Source organism: Podarcis raffonei, chromosome 13 (assembly GCF_027172205.1).
Source record: "Podarcis raffonei isolate rPodRaf1 chromosome 13, rPodRaf1.pri, whole genome shotgun sequence".
In the NCBI taxonomy this organism is placed as follows: Eukaryota; Metazoa; Chordata; class Lepidosauria; order Squamata; family Lacertidae; genus Podarcis; species Podarcis raffonei.
In genome coordinates, this window is record NC_070614.1 from 28516403 (window position 1) to 28537373 (window position 20971).

Here is a 20971-nt window from a genome sequence, read left to right on the forward strand (position 1 = left end):
GTATTCTATCATGAGTGGACTGTTGAGAGGTTTTTAATTTGTTGATGATGATGTACAAACTGCACCTATGTGATATCTTTGAACATGTGCAGAAATCATTGGAGTAAGTACTGTACTGTGGTCTCTGAATTATTTTTTAAAACTTGTTTTGTGTATGTAATCTCAGCTTGTACAGGTAGGTAGCTAGATTTTTTTTAAAAAAACAAAACCCTGTCAAATCTGTATTTTTTTTTCTGCCCATCCATGGATTGCGGAATGCCTGTGTAAATAAACTGCAACTCTGCTTGGTATTTGAGCCTCAGGCTGTTCTTTGTTGTTTAGTCAATTAGTCTTGTCCGACTCTTCGTGACCCAATGGACCAGAGCACACCAGTCTTCCACTGCCTCCTGGAGTTTCGTCAAATTCATGTCGGTTGCTTTGAGAACACTGTCCAACCATCTTGTCCTCTGTCATCCCCTTCTGCTTGTGCCCTCAATCTTACCCAACATTAGAGTTTTTTCCAGAGAGTCTTCTCATGAGGTGGCCAAAGTATTTGAGCCTCAGCTTCAGGATCTGTCCTTCCACTGAGCAGTCAGGGTTGATTTCCTTCAGAATGGATAGGTTTGATCTTTTTGCAGTCCATGGCTGTTCTTAGTTCTGTTAAATTGTTGCTTTCAATGCCTACTCAATCCTCATCTTGAGAGTACAGTGTTGAATCAGATCTTCTGCTGAAACCAGAGGGTCCTTGGCTTTTTGCTTTTACAAAAAAAAGTGCAATTTTGGACAGCACCTGAAAGACTTGAGTGTGAGTGTGTAGACACAGGGTCTAAAATAATCTAATTGTCAAAAGGCAGGCATAAGCACATTGTGAAACCTCAAGAAGCTACAGAGCAACAGCTCTGCAGGGTTGGGGAAGAGATGAGTGCTCTACAAAGCTCCTGCTCCCTCTCAAAAGCTAGAGTAAATCGCAGGAGCAAGCATGTAAGTGCTAACTCAGAGTGCTGTCCAACTCCCAGAATGTTTAGCTTTTCTTGAAACAAAATTTGGAGTCTACATAGAGCACACAATCTTGCTGTAAGGCTAGTTCTGGTTGAGTGTTGCAAGATTACTCCCATCATCTCTGAGTTCTGGCCATGCTAGCTGGAACTGATAGGAAGCAAGCAGGTAGAGAACCACAAGTTAGGCACCCCTGTTAGACTGTAGATCAGGGATGTCCATCCAACAGGTCGATCACAATCTATCGATCAATTGTGGGGCATCCCTGGTCGATCCTGATCCCCCCCCCAAAAAAGCTCAACAACTCTGGTCAATCCAATGGGTAGATCGCTGCCATTTTTTTATAGTGGGAGTAGATAGCAGTCTCTTGGGAGTTGGACATGCCTGGTGTAGATCATGCAGCAAAGCTGTTCTGAATTTGGTGGTGTGAAAAGCCTATATATGAAGAGTATATAGAGTATATAAAATTTGGGTATGGAAACTTCCCAGCTCCAGCAAAAGACCTTTTAAGCAAGTAAATAACTGGACATATATATGTAGCACACCAAAGACTGGGGGGGAAGAGTCCAATCTCCCCCAATTTACAAAAAGCTTCCCTGCCTAGTCATTTAGAGGTGATGCTTAATTGTCACAGGTAGTTACTCAGATGCCTGTTTTTATTTTCCTTATTTTCCTTCCTCTTAAAACAGATTTGAACAAACTCCACAGAAGAAAACACGACGACATAAAATCTGCATGGATTTTTATAATACATTTCACACAGTGGATGTCAAGCGCAGGTTTAACTTAAAAGAATGATTTCTGACAACTTTTAATAAATGCCTTGATTTTAAAAGCTGGATCAGTGGTACAAATACTAGAGATTGATTTTGAGGAGGAGTGGGAAATTACTTGGCACTGATAATTACCATCGGAAATATCTGAAGTTGGTTATTCAGTTCCAACTTAGGTTAGCAACCATGAGGCCTGAAATTTAATTAACTCCTCCAACTCCCTCCACTTAAGAGACAAGTTGTGGGATTTAAAATACTTTAGCAAGCTCAAAGAGAAGTCGCCTACAACCTAGCGGAGAGGGGTGTAGTGATTACATTTACCATTCCTGGTCTTTTATGTCTTCGATGTCAAATCATCACCTCTGACACAGAAGACAAGGGAAATTCAGCTTGCCTGTCTTCTATCTGAAGCCCTCTCAGCCAATGACGGTGAATTCCAAGGAGATACATGTGGTTTCAGTACTTGTAAGTCAACCTGGTTAACCCCCAAGTGCTGCCAATATTCTTCCTGTAGACAGTTAAGAGGCAAACCATGCAAGCGTCTTGGTTACTAATGGCATTCTGGATCATAATCCTTGCAGAGTGTGCACATGCAAATGGCCCTCTTTGAAGAGGGCTCTTCTTTTCTACAGCACAGGGGTAGTGTGAGCATCTCAATGGAGTCCGTACAGTAAGAAGTGGGCAGGTGTCTTCAGAACATAGTTCAAGGTGCATGTATCTTGGCAAGGTGGGAGGGGAGAAGGCAGGTGTCTCACTAGTTCACAGTGTGTCACTGTGTAACTACCATGTAATTAGTGGCGGTGAAATGGAGAGAAGCATGAGCCCAAAGATCATTCCATTCATGCTTTCCAAAGCAGCAGCAGCAGCAAACTAAACAGGCAAATGCTTAGGTGGAGAGCCCGTTTCCTCTATTGCGGGGCTCAGAAGTCTTAAGAGCACAAGGGACAGGAACTGTACTTCAGTACAAATGGGTTCTCTACGATAATCATCACCAAGTTCCAAGTCCTAGTAGCTGTGGAGGAGAACGTGGCAGCCAAATCTCTCTTTGAGGCCTAGAAGCCGGACGACAGCAAGGCAACGCTTCTGACAGCTGAAAGGATTCTATCCTGAGAGTAGGGGGAAGATCAGAGCAAACACCTGTGGCCCTGCTCTCTTCTATACTTGTCTCGTTCCCCTCTTCTAGAATCACTCTCCAAAGATACCCAAATGCTGTAGCGATAGAAAATGTAGAAATTAAGTACAATTTTTCAACTCAAAGATTTTGTGGAGCTCTAACCTCCATCAGCGGAGAATTCTGGATAAGAGCTTTATATGTCCCTCACAGGGTATGAATGAGTGGAAGTACGAAACAGAGAGCACTCAAGATTTGGCAGCTAAGGCCACTCCCTCCTTCCCCATGGCTGCTCATCGTCCATACATCCCGAAAACAAGGAAACTAAAAAAGACAGTCGCCCCAACCAAGGAAATGGTGGCCGGGGCTGTGAATAACTGCCGGTAGTTGATACGGAAATACCAGATGACCGCCAGCATCACCACAAAAATGGGAATCATCAGGTTGCCCATGCTCAAAGTGATACCGCCAGCTTCCGATGGTGCAACCACTGGTTCAGGCATGGCGGAGGTAGCAGTCTGAGAAAGATGACAGTGGATTACGCAATTGTCCAGGATGTTGAGAGAGCGAAGAGTCCGTGCCTGGTCCTGGAGAAGCTGGCCCTGGTAGATAAACTTCATCTGATTCTCCCGGCCTGGGAAGTACTTGCTTTGGAGAGAAAAACAAGGAAATGAACATCTAGGCCAAAGAGAGAGAGAGAGGGAGGGAATACTGATGGGACTGCTTTTAAATGGGTGTTCTGGTGGAGACTGAGGAGAGTTGTAGTACAAAATACCTGCAGGGCATGATGTTGTGGGGTAAGGCCGCTTTAAAATAATCAACAACATACCTCACTACCCTATAAATAAATGTGTTCACAAGTAGCAGTTCTCATAGGGGATGTGGAAGTTGGTGGGGTACATGAAACAAGGGGAAATTTCTGCATGCTGGATCCTAGTAGCCTGGCAGCACTTGCTGGAGTGTCCATGGCTCACATCACCCCAGGGGTATTCCAAGAAGTGCTGCTGGGCTGGTAGTCGGTGCACAGAGGTCTTGTACTGCTGTGAGTGCACTTGGAGGTCTCAAAGTTTTAAGAGGAATAAACCTCCACCCCAACCACTTTGTAGGCTAACAAACTACACGCAGCTCTTGCTATTTACCTACCCACCCACCCACCTGCAAAGCTTTCTTTGAAGCTTTCCCACTCTTTGGAAATATTTTTTGTTCATCTCCCACCCCCACCCTCAAATGTGTAGTGCTGTTTTTTAAAGGTCAGGTGAATGATTCAGCTCAGCAGACTGCTGTACAACATGCTTCATGACACTCAAAATGAATAGGGTTCGTCTGCTAGCGCTGCTCACAGCTGCATATAATGCAATGGTTCCTTATAATCAGTATGCCAGAACCACCCTCCACTAGTCTCCTTTGGACAGAACTTCTTTATGTGCAAAACTAAAACTTATTTCACAATACTGAAGAAAGTATACAAAAAAATGTCAGCCATAAGTATCCAAGAGAGCATTTACCTGCATGATCCTCTACATTATTCTTTCTCATTGCATTGTGTCATCCAGATTACAGTAGAATCATAGAACTGTAGAGATGGAAGGGACCCTAAGGGTCATCTAGTCCAACCCCCTGCAGTGCATGAATCTGAACTAAAGCATTCATGACAGATGGCCATATGATCTCTGTTTAAAACCCCGCCATGAAGGAGAATCCACAACCTCCCGAGGGAGTCCGTTCCACTGTCAGAGAGCTCTTACGTCAGAAAGCTATTCCTGATGTTTAGTTGGAATCTTCTTTCTTGTAACTTGTGCTAAAGGTTTTTTTAATGCACATTTTAATGATCAGTGACTAAAGATTTTGAGATGTTGCATCCTGTTTATCAAACCTTTTCTTATCAATGGTTTGAACACATGTATAGATGATGTACTCGTGCAAGTATTTCTTTTGGCTTTCAGTTGTTTAGTATTGTTGACAACATATGAGACAAACCATTTTACTTACTTGCTTTAACTGCAAAAAAACCAGGTTGCACATTACTCACTGTTAATATGTGGACGCAACACTTTGGACTTGTGCATATTTTATTCATATTCAACACCACTCACCTCTTGAGGATGCCAATGGTGTCTTCTGGCTTCACAATGGCCACCTCCTCTGTGTCATTGAGGAATTTGAGGCGCACCTTGATAAATCCTGGGTTTGGTTCACTCTCCTCCATGACAGGCACAGCTTGTGGAACTCTCTGGTTCTCTTGGGAATCAGCAGCAATAGAAAAGGTCCTTTGGGACAGGCCCTGAATGTCCAAAAGACGGTCTAAGGTAGCATCTGAGCTACTATTGCTGTCTCCTTGCTCAACTGCAGGACCTGCATCAGAAGCAGGACCCTCTTCTGCCTTCTCTTCAGCCCCTTCTGCAGCACCTTGGGGCTCCGACTGTTCTGACACCGAGTTCCCCACGTAGCGTTCGATGGGGCTCAAGTGGATCACTGCTGAATCTCCAGTAGCCACAACCGTTCCTAGAAGATGGCTGCCACCATCCGCCACATATGTGGAAAGCCAGGCCAGGACCAAGGCCATGATAAGGACCACGACTCCAGCCACAACAGTGACTTCATCCCCCACACCTTCAATGATGGTCACTTCAAGGGGCTCCATCTCTTACCTTTAGAGAACAGGGGAGCAACAAGGATAGCAGTTCTGGCCTTGACAGCAGAGGGAAATTCAGATGGCATCTGATTAGGATTTCAGTCCCATGTCTCACTGCAGTTTTTAATTAAGGAGAAAGAGAGAGAGTGGTTTTTACCCCTGGTTTTACCTGCTGTTTTCAGTTTTCCTGTTTCTCTGAATGTTACATAAAATAGGCATCAAAGTCAGAGAGGCACAATTCATAGTTCTCAACCTAGTCCCGTGAGATTTAGCCCCTACCTCAGTCATGACCTCAAGGAGCCTTGGGCAAGTTGCTATCTCAGCCTCAGTTCTCCAGTGGTAAAATGGGAATGAAAGGGTGTTGCAAGGATAAACAAGACAATGTACAAAATACTTTACAATCTGTACAAAGATGGATTGATGATATATACTTAGTGAGAAAGAGGATCTAGAAAACAGAGCAGTTAACATTGCATGCTGATGCACACTATCTTTCCAACAAATCATCAGATTTCTAGAGACCTATGTTTCTTTGTATTCCAACAAATCTTTTTTTAATTTACCAGCTTGGTACATGTTATCAGGAGTAAGATATCAAGCAGCCAAAATTTATATGACTTAAGGACATACTTATAGGGACTAGGTTTATTTGTTTCTTACTTACCAAGCGGGATTCAGATCTAAGATTTGTAATAGAAGCCAAAACTTGTAGGCTGAAGCCTTCGTTATCCCACTAGATTGTAACCTAAGACCTTCACATCCTCTTGCCTGCTAGCCTCCCTGTCCAATATTAAAAAATAAAACTGCCTCCAGGTTAAGAGAAGTTTCCATTTGCAGAACCAGTTTGTGACGCAAAACTATGTCTTCATGGAAGCGCCTGGGGAAGATTAGTTCACAGAAGTACATTACTTTGCTCTGTGCTGGTTGTACTGGTTTTCAATAGATTTTCAGCCCAATTCAAGGCAGTACTTTTGATCTATAATGTCTTAAAATGTCAATACGGTGAAGAAAGCAGATTACTTGGGGAAAAGAGACAGCTATGACTGAGTATGCTTTCCTCAGTCTCAGCTTTGCTACTGACCTTATAATAGCAACCCAATGTACAGAAACTAAGCAAGTGAAGCAATTCCCACTACTTATCTCCATGCCAGAAAAATATCTTTAATTTCCTCTGGTCCAGTTGACGTTAAAAGGGGCGGGGGGTGGGGAGTGGCAGAGATATACTCCCCTCTATCTCATTAGGATTTTTAAGATTGACCCAGGCCACCCCCTTATCCAATGATGGAAAAAATACATGTGAGAGGCAAGAATTAGCTTCCTGCCATTGGCTTTGATGGCCTGCTGGGGAAGTAGCCACAGTAAACAAAAAACTGGGGCACATTAAGTTTCCATTGATAAGGGAGGGAGCAAGGAACCAACAACTTGGCATGACATAAGCACTTAATGACATATGCACTCCATGTAGTCCTCCTATTTGCACGATATAGCACAGGTGATTTCCATGTTCTCCTTGGCCCCCAAGGAAGTGTATGCTAGCTGAGAGCTTTCCTGTTTTGCCCAAGTGCCTCAACCTGCCTTTTGCTGGGTTCCTGCTTCTCCCTTCTACGAAGCCTTCAAGGAGCCTGTCCTCAACTCCTGTCTTTTAGCCTTGCTCTGATGTTCCCCATCACCTTTGATCCGGTCCCAAGTTTCAGCAAGATCCGTCTCTCGGGTATTAACTTCTATGGGCATTGCCGCTACCCGATGCCCCCCCCCGCAAGGTTTCCTTCTTCATTCCGTTCTCCCTCTTAGGCTTCGCCATGAGCTTTGCTTCCCAAAGTTAAAAACAAAGCAGCCCACTAGGCGGGGGGGGGGGGGTGTTGCTTGGGGGAAGGGACGTGGAGCCTCGCCAGTGCAAAGGGAAGCAGCTTCAGGGCCGCGCGAGGTGACAGAAAGGAGGCAGGGCGAGGAGGAAGCGGGGCCAAAAAGCAGCGTGCAAACGAAAAGAAAGGTGCCGGGGCAGAGGAGACGCTCCCCGAAAGAGGGACGGAAAGTTCCAACATTTCCGCGGGCAGGAAAGCGAAGGCAAGGGCGGAGAGGCGCCGAGGGGGAGGCGGTCCGGCCGAAAGGGCAGCAGCAGAGCGGGGAGCGGGCAGCGCTCGCAACCGGGAGGCGCCGAAGGACTTCCCGGGGGGGAGAAGCGGAAGGGCCCGCTTCAAAAGGGTCTCAGCCCCGAAGCGTCAAGCTGGGGGCCCGCCGGGAACCTGTCACTCACCTGCCCGAGAGCCCTTTCTTCCCCAGAGGAAACGATTACGTCACTAACGCCCGCTGCGTACGTCACTTCGAGGCGCGCGAGGTTGCCAGGATGGAAGGCCGCGGTTGCCATAGCAGCGGCTGTGGAAGGGAATGGGTGACGTGTATATTACGCGTCCAAGGCGTATTGCGTACATTTAGCATTTTATATACAGTACTATCCAGCTATAAAATGTTGTTTTTGGCCAAAAGCGCGAGAGGGGGTGCCTTTCGTTTTCCAGTGAACAGAACAGACAGAACTATATAAATTGATATATATGCGCATGTCCGATTATTTTTATCGTGCCCACCCCCACAACTTTCCACCCAAGGGGGGAAATAGGAGAAATCGGGGTTTTTAACTGCAATGTTAAGAGATCGCACTGCAAGGCTGTTTCAGGTCACTCTTTGCTGGGCGCAGTCCACCAGCTTCCCTGCCCAGCCTCCACGCGTAAGAGGATAATAGAATCATAGAATCATAGAATCATAGAGTTGGAAGAGACCACAAGGGCCATCGAGTCCAACCCCCTGCCAAGCAGGAAACACCATCAGAGCACTCCTGACATATGGTTGTCAAGCCTCTGCTTAAAGACCTCCAAAGAAGGAGACTCCACCACACTCCTTGGCAGCAAATTCCACTGTCGAACAGCTCTTACTGTCAGGAAGTTCTTCCTAATGTTTAGGTGGAATCTTCTTTCTTGTAGTTTGGATCCATTGCTCCGTGTCCGCTTCTCTGGAGCAGCAGAAAACAACCTTTCTCCCTCCTCTATGTGACATCCTTTTATATATTTGAACATGGCTATCATATCACCCCTTAACCTCCTCTTCTCCAGGCTAAACATGCCCAGCTCCCTTAGCCGTTCCTCATAAGGCATCGTTTCCAGGCCTTTGACCATTTTGGTTGCCCTCCTCTGGACACGTTCCAGTTTGTCAATGTCCTTCTTGAACTGTGGTGCCCAGAACTGGACACAGTACTCCAGGTGAGGTCTGACCAGAGCAGAATACAGTGGCACTATTACTTCCCTTGATCTAGATGCTATACTCCTATTGATGCAGCCCAGAATTGCATTGGCTTTTTTAGCTGCCGCGTCACACTGTTGGCTCATGTCAAGTTTGTGGTCAACCAAGACTCCTAGATCCTTTTCACATGTAGTGCTCTCAAGCCAGGTGTCACCCATCTTGTATTTGTGCCTCTCATTTTTTTTGCCCAAGTGCAATACTTTACATTTCTCCCTGTTAAAATTCATCTTGTTTGTTTTGGCCCAGTTCTCTAATCTGTCAAGGTCGTTTTGAAGTGTGTTCCTGTCCTCTGGGGTGTTAGCCACCCCTCCCAGTTTGGTGTCATCTGCAAATTTGATCAGGATGCCCTTGAGTCCATCATCCAAGTCGTTGATAAAGATGTTGAATAAGACTGGGCCCAAGACAGAACCCTGTGGCACCCCACTAGTCACTCTTCTCCAGGATGAAGAGGAACCATTGATGAGCACCCTTTGGGTTCGGTCAGTCAGCCAGTTACAAATCCACTGAGTGGTAGCATAGTCAAGACCGCATTTTACCAGCTTCTTTACAAGAATATCATGGGGCACCTTGTCAAATGCCTTGCTGAAATCAAGGTAGGCTACATCCACTGCGTTCCCTTCATCTACCAGGCTTGTAATTCTGTCAAAAAAACGAGATCAGGTTAGTCTGACATGACTTATTTTTCAGAAATCCATGCTGACTATTGGTGATCACAGCATTCCTTTCCAGGTGCTCACAGACTGTTTGCTTAATGATCTGCTCCAGAATCTTCCCTGGTATTGATGTCAGACTGACTGGGCGGTAATTATTTGGGTCCTCTCTTTTCCCCTTTTTGAAAATAGGGACAACATTTGCCCTCCTCCAGTCTGCCGGGACTTCGCCTGTTCTCCAGGAATTCTCAAAGATGACTGCCAGTGGTTCTGAAATCACATCTGCCAGTTCTTTTAATACTCTTGGATGCAGTTCATCTGGCCCTGGAGACTTGAATACATCTAGACTAGCCAAGTATTCTTGTACTATCTCCTTAGTTATTCTGGGCTGTGTTTCCTCTGCTGAATCATTTGCTCCAAATTCTTCAGGTCGGGCATTGTTTTCTTTATCGGAGAAGACTGAGGCAAAGAAGGCATTGAGGAGTTCAGCCCTTTCTGTGTCCCCTGTTTGCATTTCACCATCTTCTCCTCTGAGTGACCCCACTGTTTCTTTGTTCTTCCTTTTGCTACGAACATACCCATAAAAGCCTTTTTTGTTGCTTTTAACCTCTCTAGCAAGCCTGAGTTCATTCTGTGCTTTAGCTTTTCTGACTTTGTGTCTACACGTGCTGGCTATTTGTTTGAATTCCTCTTTGGTGGTTTCCCCCCTTTTCCATTTTTTGTACACATCCTTTTTTAATCTTAACTGAGTTAAAAGTTCTTTAGATAGCCACCCTGGCTTCTTTAGGCACCTTCCATGTTTCCGTCTCATTGGTATTGCCTGAAGTTGTGCTTTTACTATCTCCCTCTTAACAAACTCCCAGCCATCATGAACTCCCTTTCCTTTTAGTATTACTGTCCATGGGATCTCACCCAGCACTTCCCTAAGTTTTATGAAGTCGGCTTTCTTAAAGTCGAGAAATTGAGTCCTAGTATGCTTGGCTGCTCCTTTCCGCTGTATAGTAAACTTCAGAAGAGCATGATCACTCGCGCCTAATGATCCTTCCACTTCTACCCCACTAACCAGGTCATCAACATTGGTTAGGACCAGATCTAAAATGGCTGTTCCTCTTGTAGCTTCTCCCACTTTCTGGACAATGAAGTTGTCTGCAAGGCCAGTGAGGAATCTGTTTGACCTTATGCTCTTGGCTGAGTTTGACATCCAACAAATATCCGGGTAATTGAAGTCCCCCATTACTACTATCTCCCTTCCTTTTGCATGCTTGGCCATCTGTTCCAGGAAGGCATCATCTATGTCCTCCGTTTGGCTTGGGGATCTATAGTAAACTCCCACAATGAGGTCACTGTTATTCTTCTCTCCCTTAATTTTGACCCAAATGCTCTCACTTTGGCTTTGAGGTTCTAAATCTTGGATCTCTTCACAGGTATACACATCCCTGACATATAACGCCACTCCTCCTCCTTTCTTGTCTGGTCTGTTTCTCTGAAATAGATTATATCCCTCCATTATTACATTCCAATCGTGGGACTTATCCCACCAGGTTTCAGTGATGCCTATTATGTCATATTTAGTTTGCTGTACCAAGAGCTCAAGCTCATCTTGTTTATTTCCCATACTTTGCGCATTAGTGTACAGACATTGAAGTCCATTAATCATTCCCCCGTGTCTCTTATTTAAGGATTTTTTCCTCCCACCACTAGGTCTGCATGCTGTTTGCTCCATTCGGTCTATGACATTTGGATGATCATCTTCATCAATTGATAGACTCCTACCTTCAGGAGCACTGTCTCCCTCCCCCACATTAGTCAGTTTAAAGCCCTCCTGATGAGGTTTCTGAGATTTTTTGCAAAAACATTCCTACCAACCGTTGTGAGGTGCAGCCCATCGCTTGCCAGAAGTCCATCTTCAAGAAACTGCATTCCGTGATCTAAGAATCCAAACCGTTCCTGTTTACACCATTTGCGAAGCCAGTTGTTCACTTCCACTATTTTTCCCTCTCTCCCTGGGCCACGTCGTTCAACTGGGAGGACAGATGAGATGACAATTTGTGCATTTAATTGCTTCAATTTCCTGCCCAGAGCCTCGTAATCTCTTTTGATCTTCTGGAGGCTATTGCTTGCAGTGTCATTGGTTCCCACATGAACCAAGAGGAAGGGGTATTTGTCAGTGGGTTTTATGATTCCTTGCAGTCGTTCAGTTACATCTTGGATCTTAGCCCCGGGGAGACAGCACACTTCCCGAGACATCTTGTCAGGCCCACAGATCACTGCTTCTGTTCCCCTCAGTAGGGAATCCCCTATCACCACTACACGCCTCCTCTTAGGTCTGGTCGGGGTTCTTCCGTGAGCTGTCCGTTCCAAGGTCGCCTGCACATTCCCTGAAGACTGCCTTTGCTGCTCGTCTTCATATACCTGATCGACTGTAATGAGGGAGAGATCCTCAAATGGAGTCTGCTCTTCGTCTTCCATGCTAGGGGAAAGGACCTCAAAGCGATTGCGTATTTCTAAACAATCAGAGCGAACCCTGGGCCTCCTACTTCTTTGAGTCACGTTTCTCCATATATCTGGCTCCTGTGTTGGTGAACTAGCCTCCTTCTCAGGGGAGTCCCCTGTCTCCTCCTTGGTGGAGACGGTGTGCTCTGTTGCTTCCAAGAAGAGCTCCAGCTCTCTAATTCTTTGGAGCGTAGCTACACGTTCCTCCAGTTGCTGGACTTTGTCTTTTAAGAGGGCAATCAACATGCAATTGCTGCAGGTAAAGCTGCCTGCAACCTTTGGCAAGATGGCAAACATTGCGCAGGAACCACAGGCGACTGCAGCTGTTCCCTCACCCTCCATCTTGAGAAGGTGTCGTTGGGGGTGACTACAGCGGTCCTCCATCATAAAAAGCATGAAGACAGGACAAATAAATCCCCCCAAATAAACCTATATCTCCCCCAACAAACGTTTGAGACTAGCTCCCCTAAATCTAAAAGATGGATCAAACTGCGCGCGCCGCTAGGCGCGCGCCGCTGCCCTACAAGCTCTGACAAGCTCCTCCCACAGCTAATCCCCTACCTCAACAGAAGCCCTGCCCCCTCTGACCTTTGCACAGAGAAAGCAGCTAATCAGCCACAAGAAACTCACACAAGAAAACCCTTTTTGTTCCTTCTTCAGCCGCTGCCCTACAAGCTCTGACCAAATAGAGGAACTTTATTAGTAGGGGGAGGTTTCCGAAACGTTATCAGAACATTTTAAAATTTGTTTCCCCCCCACAACACAAAAGCAGCTGTTGGGGCCCATGTCCGCTTCTTCTAGCACACCCTGGTCCCATTCCACATAAAAACTCACAAATCGTGAAAGAAAAGTTTCTGTATTAACTCTGAAGTTAGGTTTCCTACATTTCTGAAATTACGCAGTGAGGTTATACTCTTCTGACAATAGGAAGAAATAAGGTATATTTATTTAACTTACAGTAATTATTTCTAAATGTGTATATATACATATATATAAGCATATGCAAATTCTCCTTTTGATGGTAGGCCACCCTGTTCACGGGAGTTTGTTGCTGCAACTCCAGGCATTTTTAGATGATGGCCGCTGTCTGGGGGGCGGGGGGGGGGGCTTGCATTTCAGTCTGGTTTTTGGCGTCAGTTTGGTACTGAAACATCTTTGGTTGCCCTGATGGAGACAGAGATAGAGAGACAAGGGGAGTTCAGCTCTGTTAATTCTCCTAAAACTTTTGACAGTCTTTGATATTATCAGTCCTACTATCCTAGTGGTTCCCAATTGGGGATCAATGGACCTCAAGAGGTGCACATAACACCACACACACACACACACACACACACACACACCCTGGGTTGTGGCACCATTTGCATAACAAAAACCACCATAGATATATCAAAATGTTCAGAAGTAGGGGGTCCATGGCTTGGCTTTTGAAAAATGGGGTCTGCAGTACTTAGCTAATTGGGAACCCCATCCTGGAATTAATATTAGGGCATAGTGGCAGGCGTCACGCACACTAGACCATGTTGCAACAGTTCTCTTTCTAGGTTGATGGCCACTTCTATTGTTGATGGCAACAGTCCTCCTCCAGGAGTTATGTTATGGCATTCCACATGGCTCCATTTTGCACCTCTCACTGCTTAACATCTGAATTAAGCCACTGAGCAAAGTTATATTGGTATCCAGAGCACGGTATCCTCCATCTGCTACAGAAGCAATATATCTCCTTTTCATTGTAGTCAATAAAAGACTTTGCCCAAGGAAGGGCACATGCGTCTCACCGCTGCATGCCTTCTGGTGAGTTTTTCCAGCAGGGTATTATGTAGCACTGTCTTTTGAAATGGGCTCTTCTCTTATTTTTATTCTGGTTTTGATTGCATTGTCATTCAGTATTTTTTATTGTTTAAAAGTTTGCTGTGATATATATTAAAATATATTTTAATACAAAATAGTTGATTAAAAGAGGCAGGTTATATAGATAGATAGATAGATAGATAGATAGATAGATAGATAGATAGGCAGGTTAATAACGATGATAATGTCTACAACATGGTGTTGCGGGCAGGAGCTGGAACATTGCAGCAAGAGATTTTGTTACACTGCTAGATTTAAAGGGGCATCTTTGACTAACATTTTGATAAGAGAAAACAGATAAAAGCAGACACAAGCTAAATAAAGGAAATAATCAGTTGAATACTAATCAGTATTAGTGCAGTCAAAAATTATATGGTGAAGGGGCCTAACAGTACATCGTGGGGCAATTGTCAGCCATTTTCAGACCTAAACATAAATATAAATGTGTTAAAATATAATTAAAATAATTTAGATTTAAAGTGTCAGGTGCCCAAGTGCTCATTCAGGCCCCAGGTTCTAGGGTGATCCTTGACCATTTCAAGATGAGAGAGCAGATGGCTGCTGAATATACCATTCCCAGACAATTTTACATTTCACCACAACCTTATTAATAGTGCTTAACGAGCAGCTTCTCATAAATTTGGAGAAATGGCCACTTGGAAAAATAAGTATGTCATTCTGAATTTTTGACTTCTATCTTCTTGAGGCCAGTGTATACATTCCTCATCACTGGAGATAGCCCTCCAGTGGGAGATGCAGGTAGTCTTGCAGAGAAGATGGCAGTTTCAACTGAGCAATGCCCTGATGGCACTGCGGCCCCAGCTGCTTCCGCACAGCACAACGGGCCAGATGTTGCAGAGGGCGGGGCTGATTCACCAGGTAGATAGCTGAATCGTAGAACACCTGATGCTCCTGTCAAAATGCAAAGAAAAGTAAAATGAGGCATTGAACACACACACACACACACACACACACATGGCTGGTCCATGGAGGCGAATTGGGTACTGCCCCACCAACTGCAGTCTGCCCTCAGGGACTTCCCACCAGCCTGCCTTCTTGCTTACAACCAGCCTAGGGAAGTGACCCTAGCAGTCAACTCCCTCCTCCTTAGTCTCGGTGTTGTCACTATAGAAGTCAGCAGCAAGGAGGATAGGCGCAAACCTAGAATTAGTTGGCTCTGCCTGTTATTAGCCCTGGGTCCACTCTGTGTTGGCCTTTCCGCCTTCTGAGTCTTAAGACACATCAGCCTCCACTGACCACCACAAACATAATCCTCTCATTCTTATCCCTGAGCCTTGGCTGAGGCCAATAGGAACTGCAATATCTGGAGGACCACAGGTTCCCTGTCCCTGTAGTAGCAGAAGCAACCAGGGAGGCATGCCATACAAAATTATATTATCCTATAGGGCATACGAGGTGAGCTCCTGTTGCTCTGTCCCAGCTCCTGCCTACCTAGCAGTTCAAAAGCACATCAGTGCAAAGAGATAAATAGATTTTGCAGAACAAAACAGCAAGCCATGTGATTGCATAAGTGTGTGTATATGCATTTGTTTTTGTGTTGCATTACATTGGATTGGAGGAATTTACCTGCCACACTTCAAGAGGCACAGAATCCACCCAAGAATCACAGGGTGGGATCCGGTCATAGGAATTTAGAACAACTTCCATAGCCTGAGGTGACAAGGCACAAAATTTTAGCATCTGAAGGCAAAATTACCAAGGAGAGAGAGAGAGAGAGAGAGAGAGAGAGAGAGAGAGAGAGAGAGAGAGAGAGAAAACACATGTGTGAGCATACTGGAAAGAAAAGAAGAGGTAGATTCCGTTATTTATTTAGAAATATATATATAAACTGCTTAATGGAAAAACTTGCTTTAAGCAAGGTACATAAAATAATATAATTATCAATCCCGCACAGATAAAATCAGAGCAATCTCCTATGCTACATCCCTTGGAAGTCTTCAGCCAGAACTCCTGTATTATCACAGTGCTTAGAACTCCTGTATTATCACAGCCTAGAAATAAATTTAATTCAGTATTAAGAAAGAAAAAGAAAAGAAAACAGAAAGATTCCAGTTAGGACTTCTGAGTATTTCCAGGGAATTTTCCTTGGCAAAGGAAGGCAGAAGACAGACACATTCTAGCTCTTATAAACTTGAAAGGATGAAATCCAAAAGACCAAGAGGGTGCATATATCAGAGACCAAGATTTCAAGGGCTCAGTAAAATAATTAAGCACAGTATATGTAATCCTGGGTATCTTGTAGTACACATTTTTAAAAGAAATGTTTAGAATACATATGACTGTGGGAAACTGCTTAGGAACATGCTGGCAAAACCTGGTGGAAATCTCAGGAAAAAAGACAAGTGGGGGTGGCAGAGCATGACTTCCAATAACCAGGAGGTGGGACATCAGACTCCTGCACAACCCCTGGTTCCACTCCTACTCCCAGGGACCCCTTCTTCCATCTCCAGGCCCCACTAAGCCTTGATTCTCTCATATCATTCCTTTCCTTCTATTTACAGACACGACTTACGGAACTGTAGTCCAGAACATCTGGAGGGCACCAGGTTGGCCAAGGCTGCCACAGACAAATGTTCTCCTCCCCACCACCTAAGGACCAACTCAAACAATGTTGCTGCCTAACCAAGGACTAAATGACTCCTACCCACTTTGTTTTCCACATACTGAATGGTAGGTTAAATTTACTACTGAGCTGACAATAGGAGAGAGTGTCCTCCATCATACAAGAGGACAACAAGGTAGCTTAAGGGGTACAGGGCAGACCACACCCTACAAACAACTCTGCCCTCCAGAACCTCTTTGCTACCCCAAAGCTGCTTAATGGTGTGGCCAGCCCTGCCTTCTCCTCCTATTGGGTTGGGTGTACAGAGAGGTTCCCCAATACCAAGGTCAGCCAGCAACTTATAGAGATGGTGACCCTTACCTTGGGATTGATAGAAGCAGCACCATGGTCGAGCAAGGTGGCTATAAGCCTCTCAGGTTGCCCCTCCAGGTAATCTTCCACTGCTTGCAGGGCACAATCCACAGGTGTGTAGCCGGCGCAGTTTCTAACGTTGACCTGTGCCCCATGCTGCAGCAGAAGCTCCACAATGCGGATGTGGCAGTTGCTGCAGGCGTTGTGCAGGGGCGTATGGTTCTTCCGGCCAGCTGTCCGGACGTCGGCCCCACCTTCCAGCAGCCGCTTCACCACCCGGTAGTAGCGGCCAGCCTCCTCAGGCCTGTCTGCACTGGCGCAGGCCGCGTTGAGGGCTGTCTCTCCCTCTCGGTTCCTGTGGGCAACCTGTGCTCCATAGCAGAGGTAGAGCTTCGCGTGGTCGTCCAGGCCGTGCTTTGCAGCCACGTGCAATGGGGAAGCACGGTGGTCTCTTGTATTCTGGTTCACCAGAGCTCCGTACTCCAGGAGCAGCTGGGCACATCTGGAAAGCACAAGGAGTAGCTGTGGGGAATTTGGCAACCATCACACGATCCAACCTATGGGTGGGTGCAGGAATTTTGCACAATATTTATCTGGGGAAGCAGCAGTGAACACAGTCTTCTGCTACTCTGTTGTTTTTTTGTTTTAAAAGAATCAGGACCCATATAGGACATGACCCTGCAACTGGAAGCGAAGGGGCTAGAGAGACCCTTTTGGCCTAAGTGTGTCCATAACAATGGCTTCTCTCCCCCCAGTTAGATATGCTTGCAAACGATATGGCCTACTTAGCATGACCCATTTAGCTGTCCACAAGGTGTTTATAGAAGCAAAAGTCAAGCTGCCCAATTGCAACAGACCTTGCAGTTGGAAATTTCCTGGTAGTGTCAGTAATGTCTGGGAGAGTGACAGGAGTCTCGGAATCGAACTCCAAGACCAACAGGAAGACTGAATGCAAGGTATTCTGTTGAAGCACATGATCACGCGTCCTTCACGTGTAACAATGTACCAGGACTGTATAAATATGTGTTGTGCACTCTTCAGAGTTGTGGAGAGTTGGGTATTAACCTAATCTGTGCCTTCTGCCATGGTTTCCCACCCTGGTGTGTTCATTGGCTACATTCACCCCAGCTCAACTGGACACTTTTCATTAACAGAAGAATACAGCTTTCTCAGGAAGCGTAGCTGGAGAAAGGTGCCAGTGATTGGGGTTCCACTGCCCTGCAAACATGCTCTCTACCCCCATGACTAGCAGGACCAGAAAACAGTAGGGAACAGAATAAACAAAAGCAATTATGCAAAACAAGATTAAACTCAGTGGTTCTTGCTTCAGAATTGCCCAAGGATTGTAATATTTAACACCACGCTCTTCATAATTTATTGAGGTAGTACAATCTACATTTAATTTAGCATGGGAGAAAGGCACTTTTGCAGTTGAATTAAGGAGCCCCTTGCCAAGTCCACCAGGAAGGCTAATTGTTAGTTTAATAGAGGCTAATCGTTAGTCCTATTTGGCTAATTACTTTGCCGCTATTCTGCTGTCGCCTTATTGCTGCAACACTTCAATCCACAAACACACACCCCTTCCCAATTTCCCAGACATACGGCAAAGACTCCTGAGTGGTGCAGAGATGCAGAGGGGCCAGTCCGTCCTCCGAAAGAAGGTTGGGGTTTGCACTGTAGCTCAGGAGCAGGCGGGTGCACTCTGCGCGGTGGTTGGCACAGCTTTCGTGAATGGCGGCTTTCCCACCAACGACAGCATCAACCTCAGCCCCTTGCAGGAGCAGGTGCTTCACACAATCCTGGTAGCCTCTGGCCGCTGTGATGCACAATGGAGAAGTGTGCTTCTTCTGGGGGGTCAGCACCCACAGCCCTGCAGAAGAAGATCATTGGGCAGGAGGATCAGAAACTGAGAAGCGGCAGGTTAAGACCGCCATTTAAATGGATTTACAATAGGTTCAGGGCAAACAAACAGAAAATCCTTCCCACAATGCATAATTAGGCTGCCACAAAATCTGACGATAGAACTATCAGCCATGATAGCCCATGAGCAAAACAAATACCTTAATAAATATTTAGAAGCACAGAATTCCACGATTCTCTGGTGATGGGAGCAAACAGCACAGTACAACTTTCTCCATCGTTCTCCGCTGGGGAGCTTTCCCAAAGCAATAGACTCATGGTAGACCAGCTCTTGAATTTGAGGACTAGCCTGGGTAACTGTTAGTGATCAAAAATTCCATGCAAGCGAGTGAGGATGAAACAATACTGCTGTTTGCCCTGAAACTACTTAAATCTGGGCAATGTGTTGCAGGTTGTGGATTAACGTGGGCCTCTGAGGAAGTCTGAGGAAGTTCAAGGCTATTGCTCTTAAAAGTGTCGCAACTTGTTGACGGCAGAGAAAAAATAGCAAACATTTTCTGCCAAAGTTGCTACTGGTTCCATGTCAAAATACCTATGTTGCAATATAAGCAATGTGACAGAAGGCTCTGTTTACAAAGAATACCACTTTTCATAAGGGGATTCCAAACTAACCACTTTTACTGAAGTGGCCACATTTTTGTGATTACAGCTAAATTTCTGGCTATTCACTTTTCCTATTTTTAAAAAAAAATACTGGGCATTTAAAGGGCAGTGAAACTGTTTTCAGGACAGTGAGTGCATGCAGGTTATTCTTTTCATATGCCTCTATCATGTTCTTTTTCTAAATTGCCTCCCCACACCCTTCTAAGCTTAAAAGAAATCCTAAAAACAGACCCTGCAATGCTGAATCTTTCCCCAGTGGGACCAAAATTCCTGTGCTCCAACTTGTCGTCCTGCCATAACCCACGCCTCGAAAAGTCTCCCACCCCCACAGAACTGAGTCAAAATCTAAAAGGCCAGTGACCAATCCAAGTGATCTTCTTTCCACTATGGACAACCCCTTCTTACCCATTTCGGCAGACCACACCAGCTCCTCACTGAGGGTCTCCACAATCAAGTTGGCAGTAGATTCATCCTTAAAAATGCTCCGGACTCTTGGAAGGTCTCCTGTGTACAGGGCATTGTGAACAGCAGGATCCCGGCAATACTGTGGGCGTCGGGCAAGTTTGGGGAGTGCAGAGAGGCTCCCCAAACCAGGCTGGTACCTCCGACTCACAGACTGGCGAGACGCAGCCCTCCGCCGGTCTTCCCATTCCAGCATTTCTCGCTGCAGACACAAGGAGCGAAGAGTGGAAGAAGTGAACGTGAAAGTTTCCTTCGACATTCTTGCACGCGAGAGGAGAAGGCAACCAAAGTTTATCCACGCAGGCCTAATTCATCCACCCCCAACCTGAAAGCTGCTTAGGAAAGGAGCACCTGCTCCCAGCTTCAATTTTAAAAGGTATGGTTACGACGCGGTGTCACCAGTGGGCACATCTGTTTATTGGAAGAACACTCAAGCTTTGCTGTGTCTATAAATAGAAAGGAATAGTCATCATGACAGCAAAAATACTCTCAGTCTCTCTGCAGTGTCAATTTTCCTTTCTGGATCTCCGTGCAATTAACTTGTTGGTGGATCCGTAGAAGAAAGCTGAGAAGAGTACAGTGATAAAGGAACAAAATGAGGATAGCAATCACCAAGTTTTAAGTATTTAAGCCTTCCTCCCTAGCCCCCCGAGTTATCTTGTAAGCAAAGTCTGCTGTCTGAAAAATAAATATTAATATGGGAGGGGGGAATTCAGAGCACATACTGGAAAGGGGGATTCTACCATCTGTGGTTGAAACCACTGAGCCTGGGGCTTGCCGATCAGAAGGTTGGCGGTTCGAATCCCCGCAATGGGGTGAGCTCCCGTTCCTTGGTCCCTGCTCCTGCCAACCTAGCAGTTCGAAAGCACGTCAAAAGTCCAAGTAGATAAATAGATACCATTCCGGCGGGAAGGTAAACGGCATTTCCGTGCGCTGCTCTGGTTTCGCCAGAAGCAGCTTAGTCATGCTGGCCACATGACCCAGAAAAACTGTCTGCGGACAAATGCCGGCTCCCTCGGCCAGTAAAGCGAGATGATGGCGGCAACCCTAGAGTCATTCGCGACTGGACTTAACTGTCAGGGGTCCTTTACCTTTTTACAGCTGTTTAAAGTGGTATGATACTGCTTTAAATGTGTAATGTAGATGCTGCCAAAGACATGACAAGTCAGCTATCCAAGGATTTGTTTTACAAATTGCCACCTGCCTTCTGCTTATATCATGTGAAAGTAATGTTGCCACTTCACTGAATTTCATTGCCCATCCATTACGGCTCTCATT

At 45.6% G+C, this 20971-nt stretch overlaps 2 protein-coding genes and 1 long non-coding RNA gene across 3 annotated transcripts; 1 reads left to right on the plus strand and 2 right to left on the minus strand.

The window, feature by feature from the left end:
- Positions 1-1700: 1700 nt before the first annotated feature.
- TMUB2 (transmembrane and ubiquitin like domain containing 2) lies at positions 1701-7849 on the minus strand. The gene is made up of 3 exons (XM_053361592.1): positions 7746-7849; positions 4953-5605; positions 1701-3507 (listed from the first exon to the last, which is right to left on the minus strand). Exons 2-3 carry the CDS (start codon positions 5498-5500, stop codon positions 3153-3155), a joined length of 903 nt encoding a protein of 300 aa, XP_053217567.1. The 5' UTR covers positions 5501-5605; positions 7746-7849; the 3' UTR covers positions 1701-3152.
- Positions 7850-12716: 4867 nt separating this feature from the next.
- Positions 12717-19642, plus strand: LOC128400052 (uncharacterized). The gene is made up of 3 exons (XR_008327300.1): positions 12717-12863; positions 16296-16464; positions 19488-19642. It is a non-coding gene; the product is annotated as an uncharacterized LOC128400052 (long non-coding RNA).
- ASB16 (ankyrin repeat and SOCS box containing 16) lies at positions 13954-20095 on the minus strand. Its single transcript, XM_053362027.1, has 5 exons — positions 19637-20095; positions 18311-18578; positions 16718-17210; positions 15361-15474; positions 13954-14685 (listed from the first exon to the last, which is right to left on the minus strand). Exons 1-5 carry the CDS (start codon positions 19950-19952, stop codon positions 14500-14502), a joined length of 1377 nt encoding a protein of 458 aa, XP_053218002.1. The 5' UTR covers positions 19953-20095; the 3' UTR covers positions 13954-14499.
- Positions 20096-20971: the final 876 nt, after the last annotated feature.

Coding starts and splice junctions, on each gene's coding strand:
- TMUB2 (XM_053361592.1), bottom strand. CDS start 5,500: ATGGAGCCCCTTGAAGTGACCATCATTGAAGGTGTGGGGGATGAAGTC. Junction 3,508..4,952: donor ACCATTGGCATCCTCAAGAG/GTGAGTGGTGTT, acceptor TTCTCTCCAAAG/CAAGTACTTCCCAGGCCGGG.
- ASB16 (XM_053362027.1), bottom strand. CDS start 19,952: ATGTCGAAGGAAACTTTCACGTTCACTTCTTCCACTCTTCGCTCCTTG. Junction 18,579..19,636: donor GGTGTGGTCTGCCGAAATGG/GTAAGAAGGGGT, acceptor CTTCTTCTGCAG/GGCTGTGGGTGCTGACCCCC. Junction 15,475..16,717: donor CTGCTTCTATCAATCCCAAG/GTAAGGGTCACC, acceptor TTTTGCCTTCAG/ATGCTAAAATTTTGTGCCTT.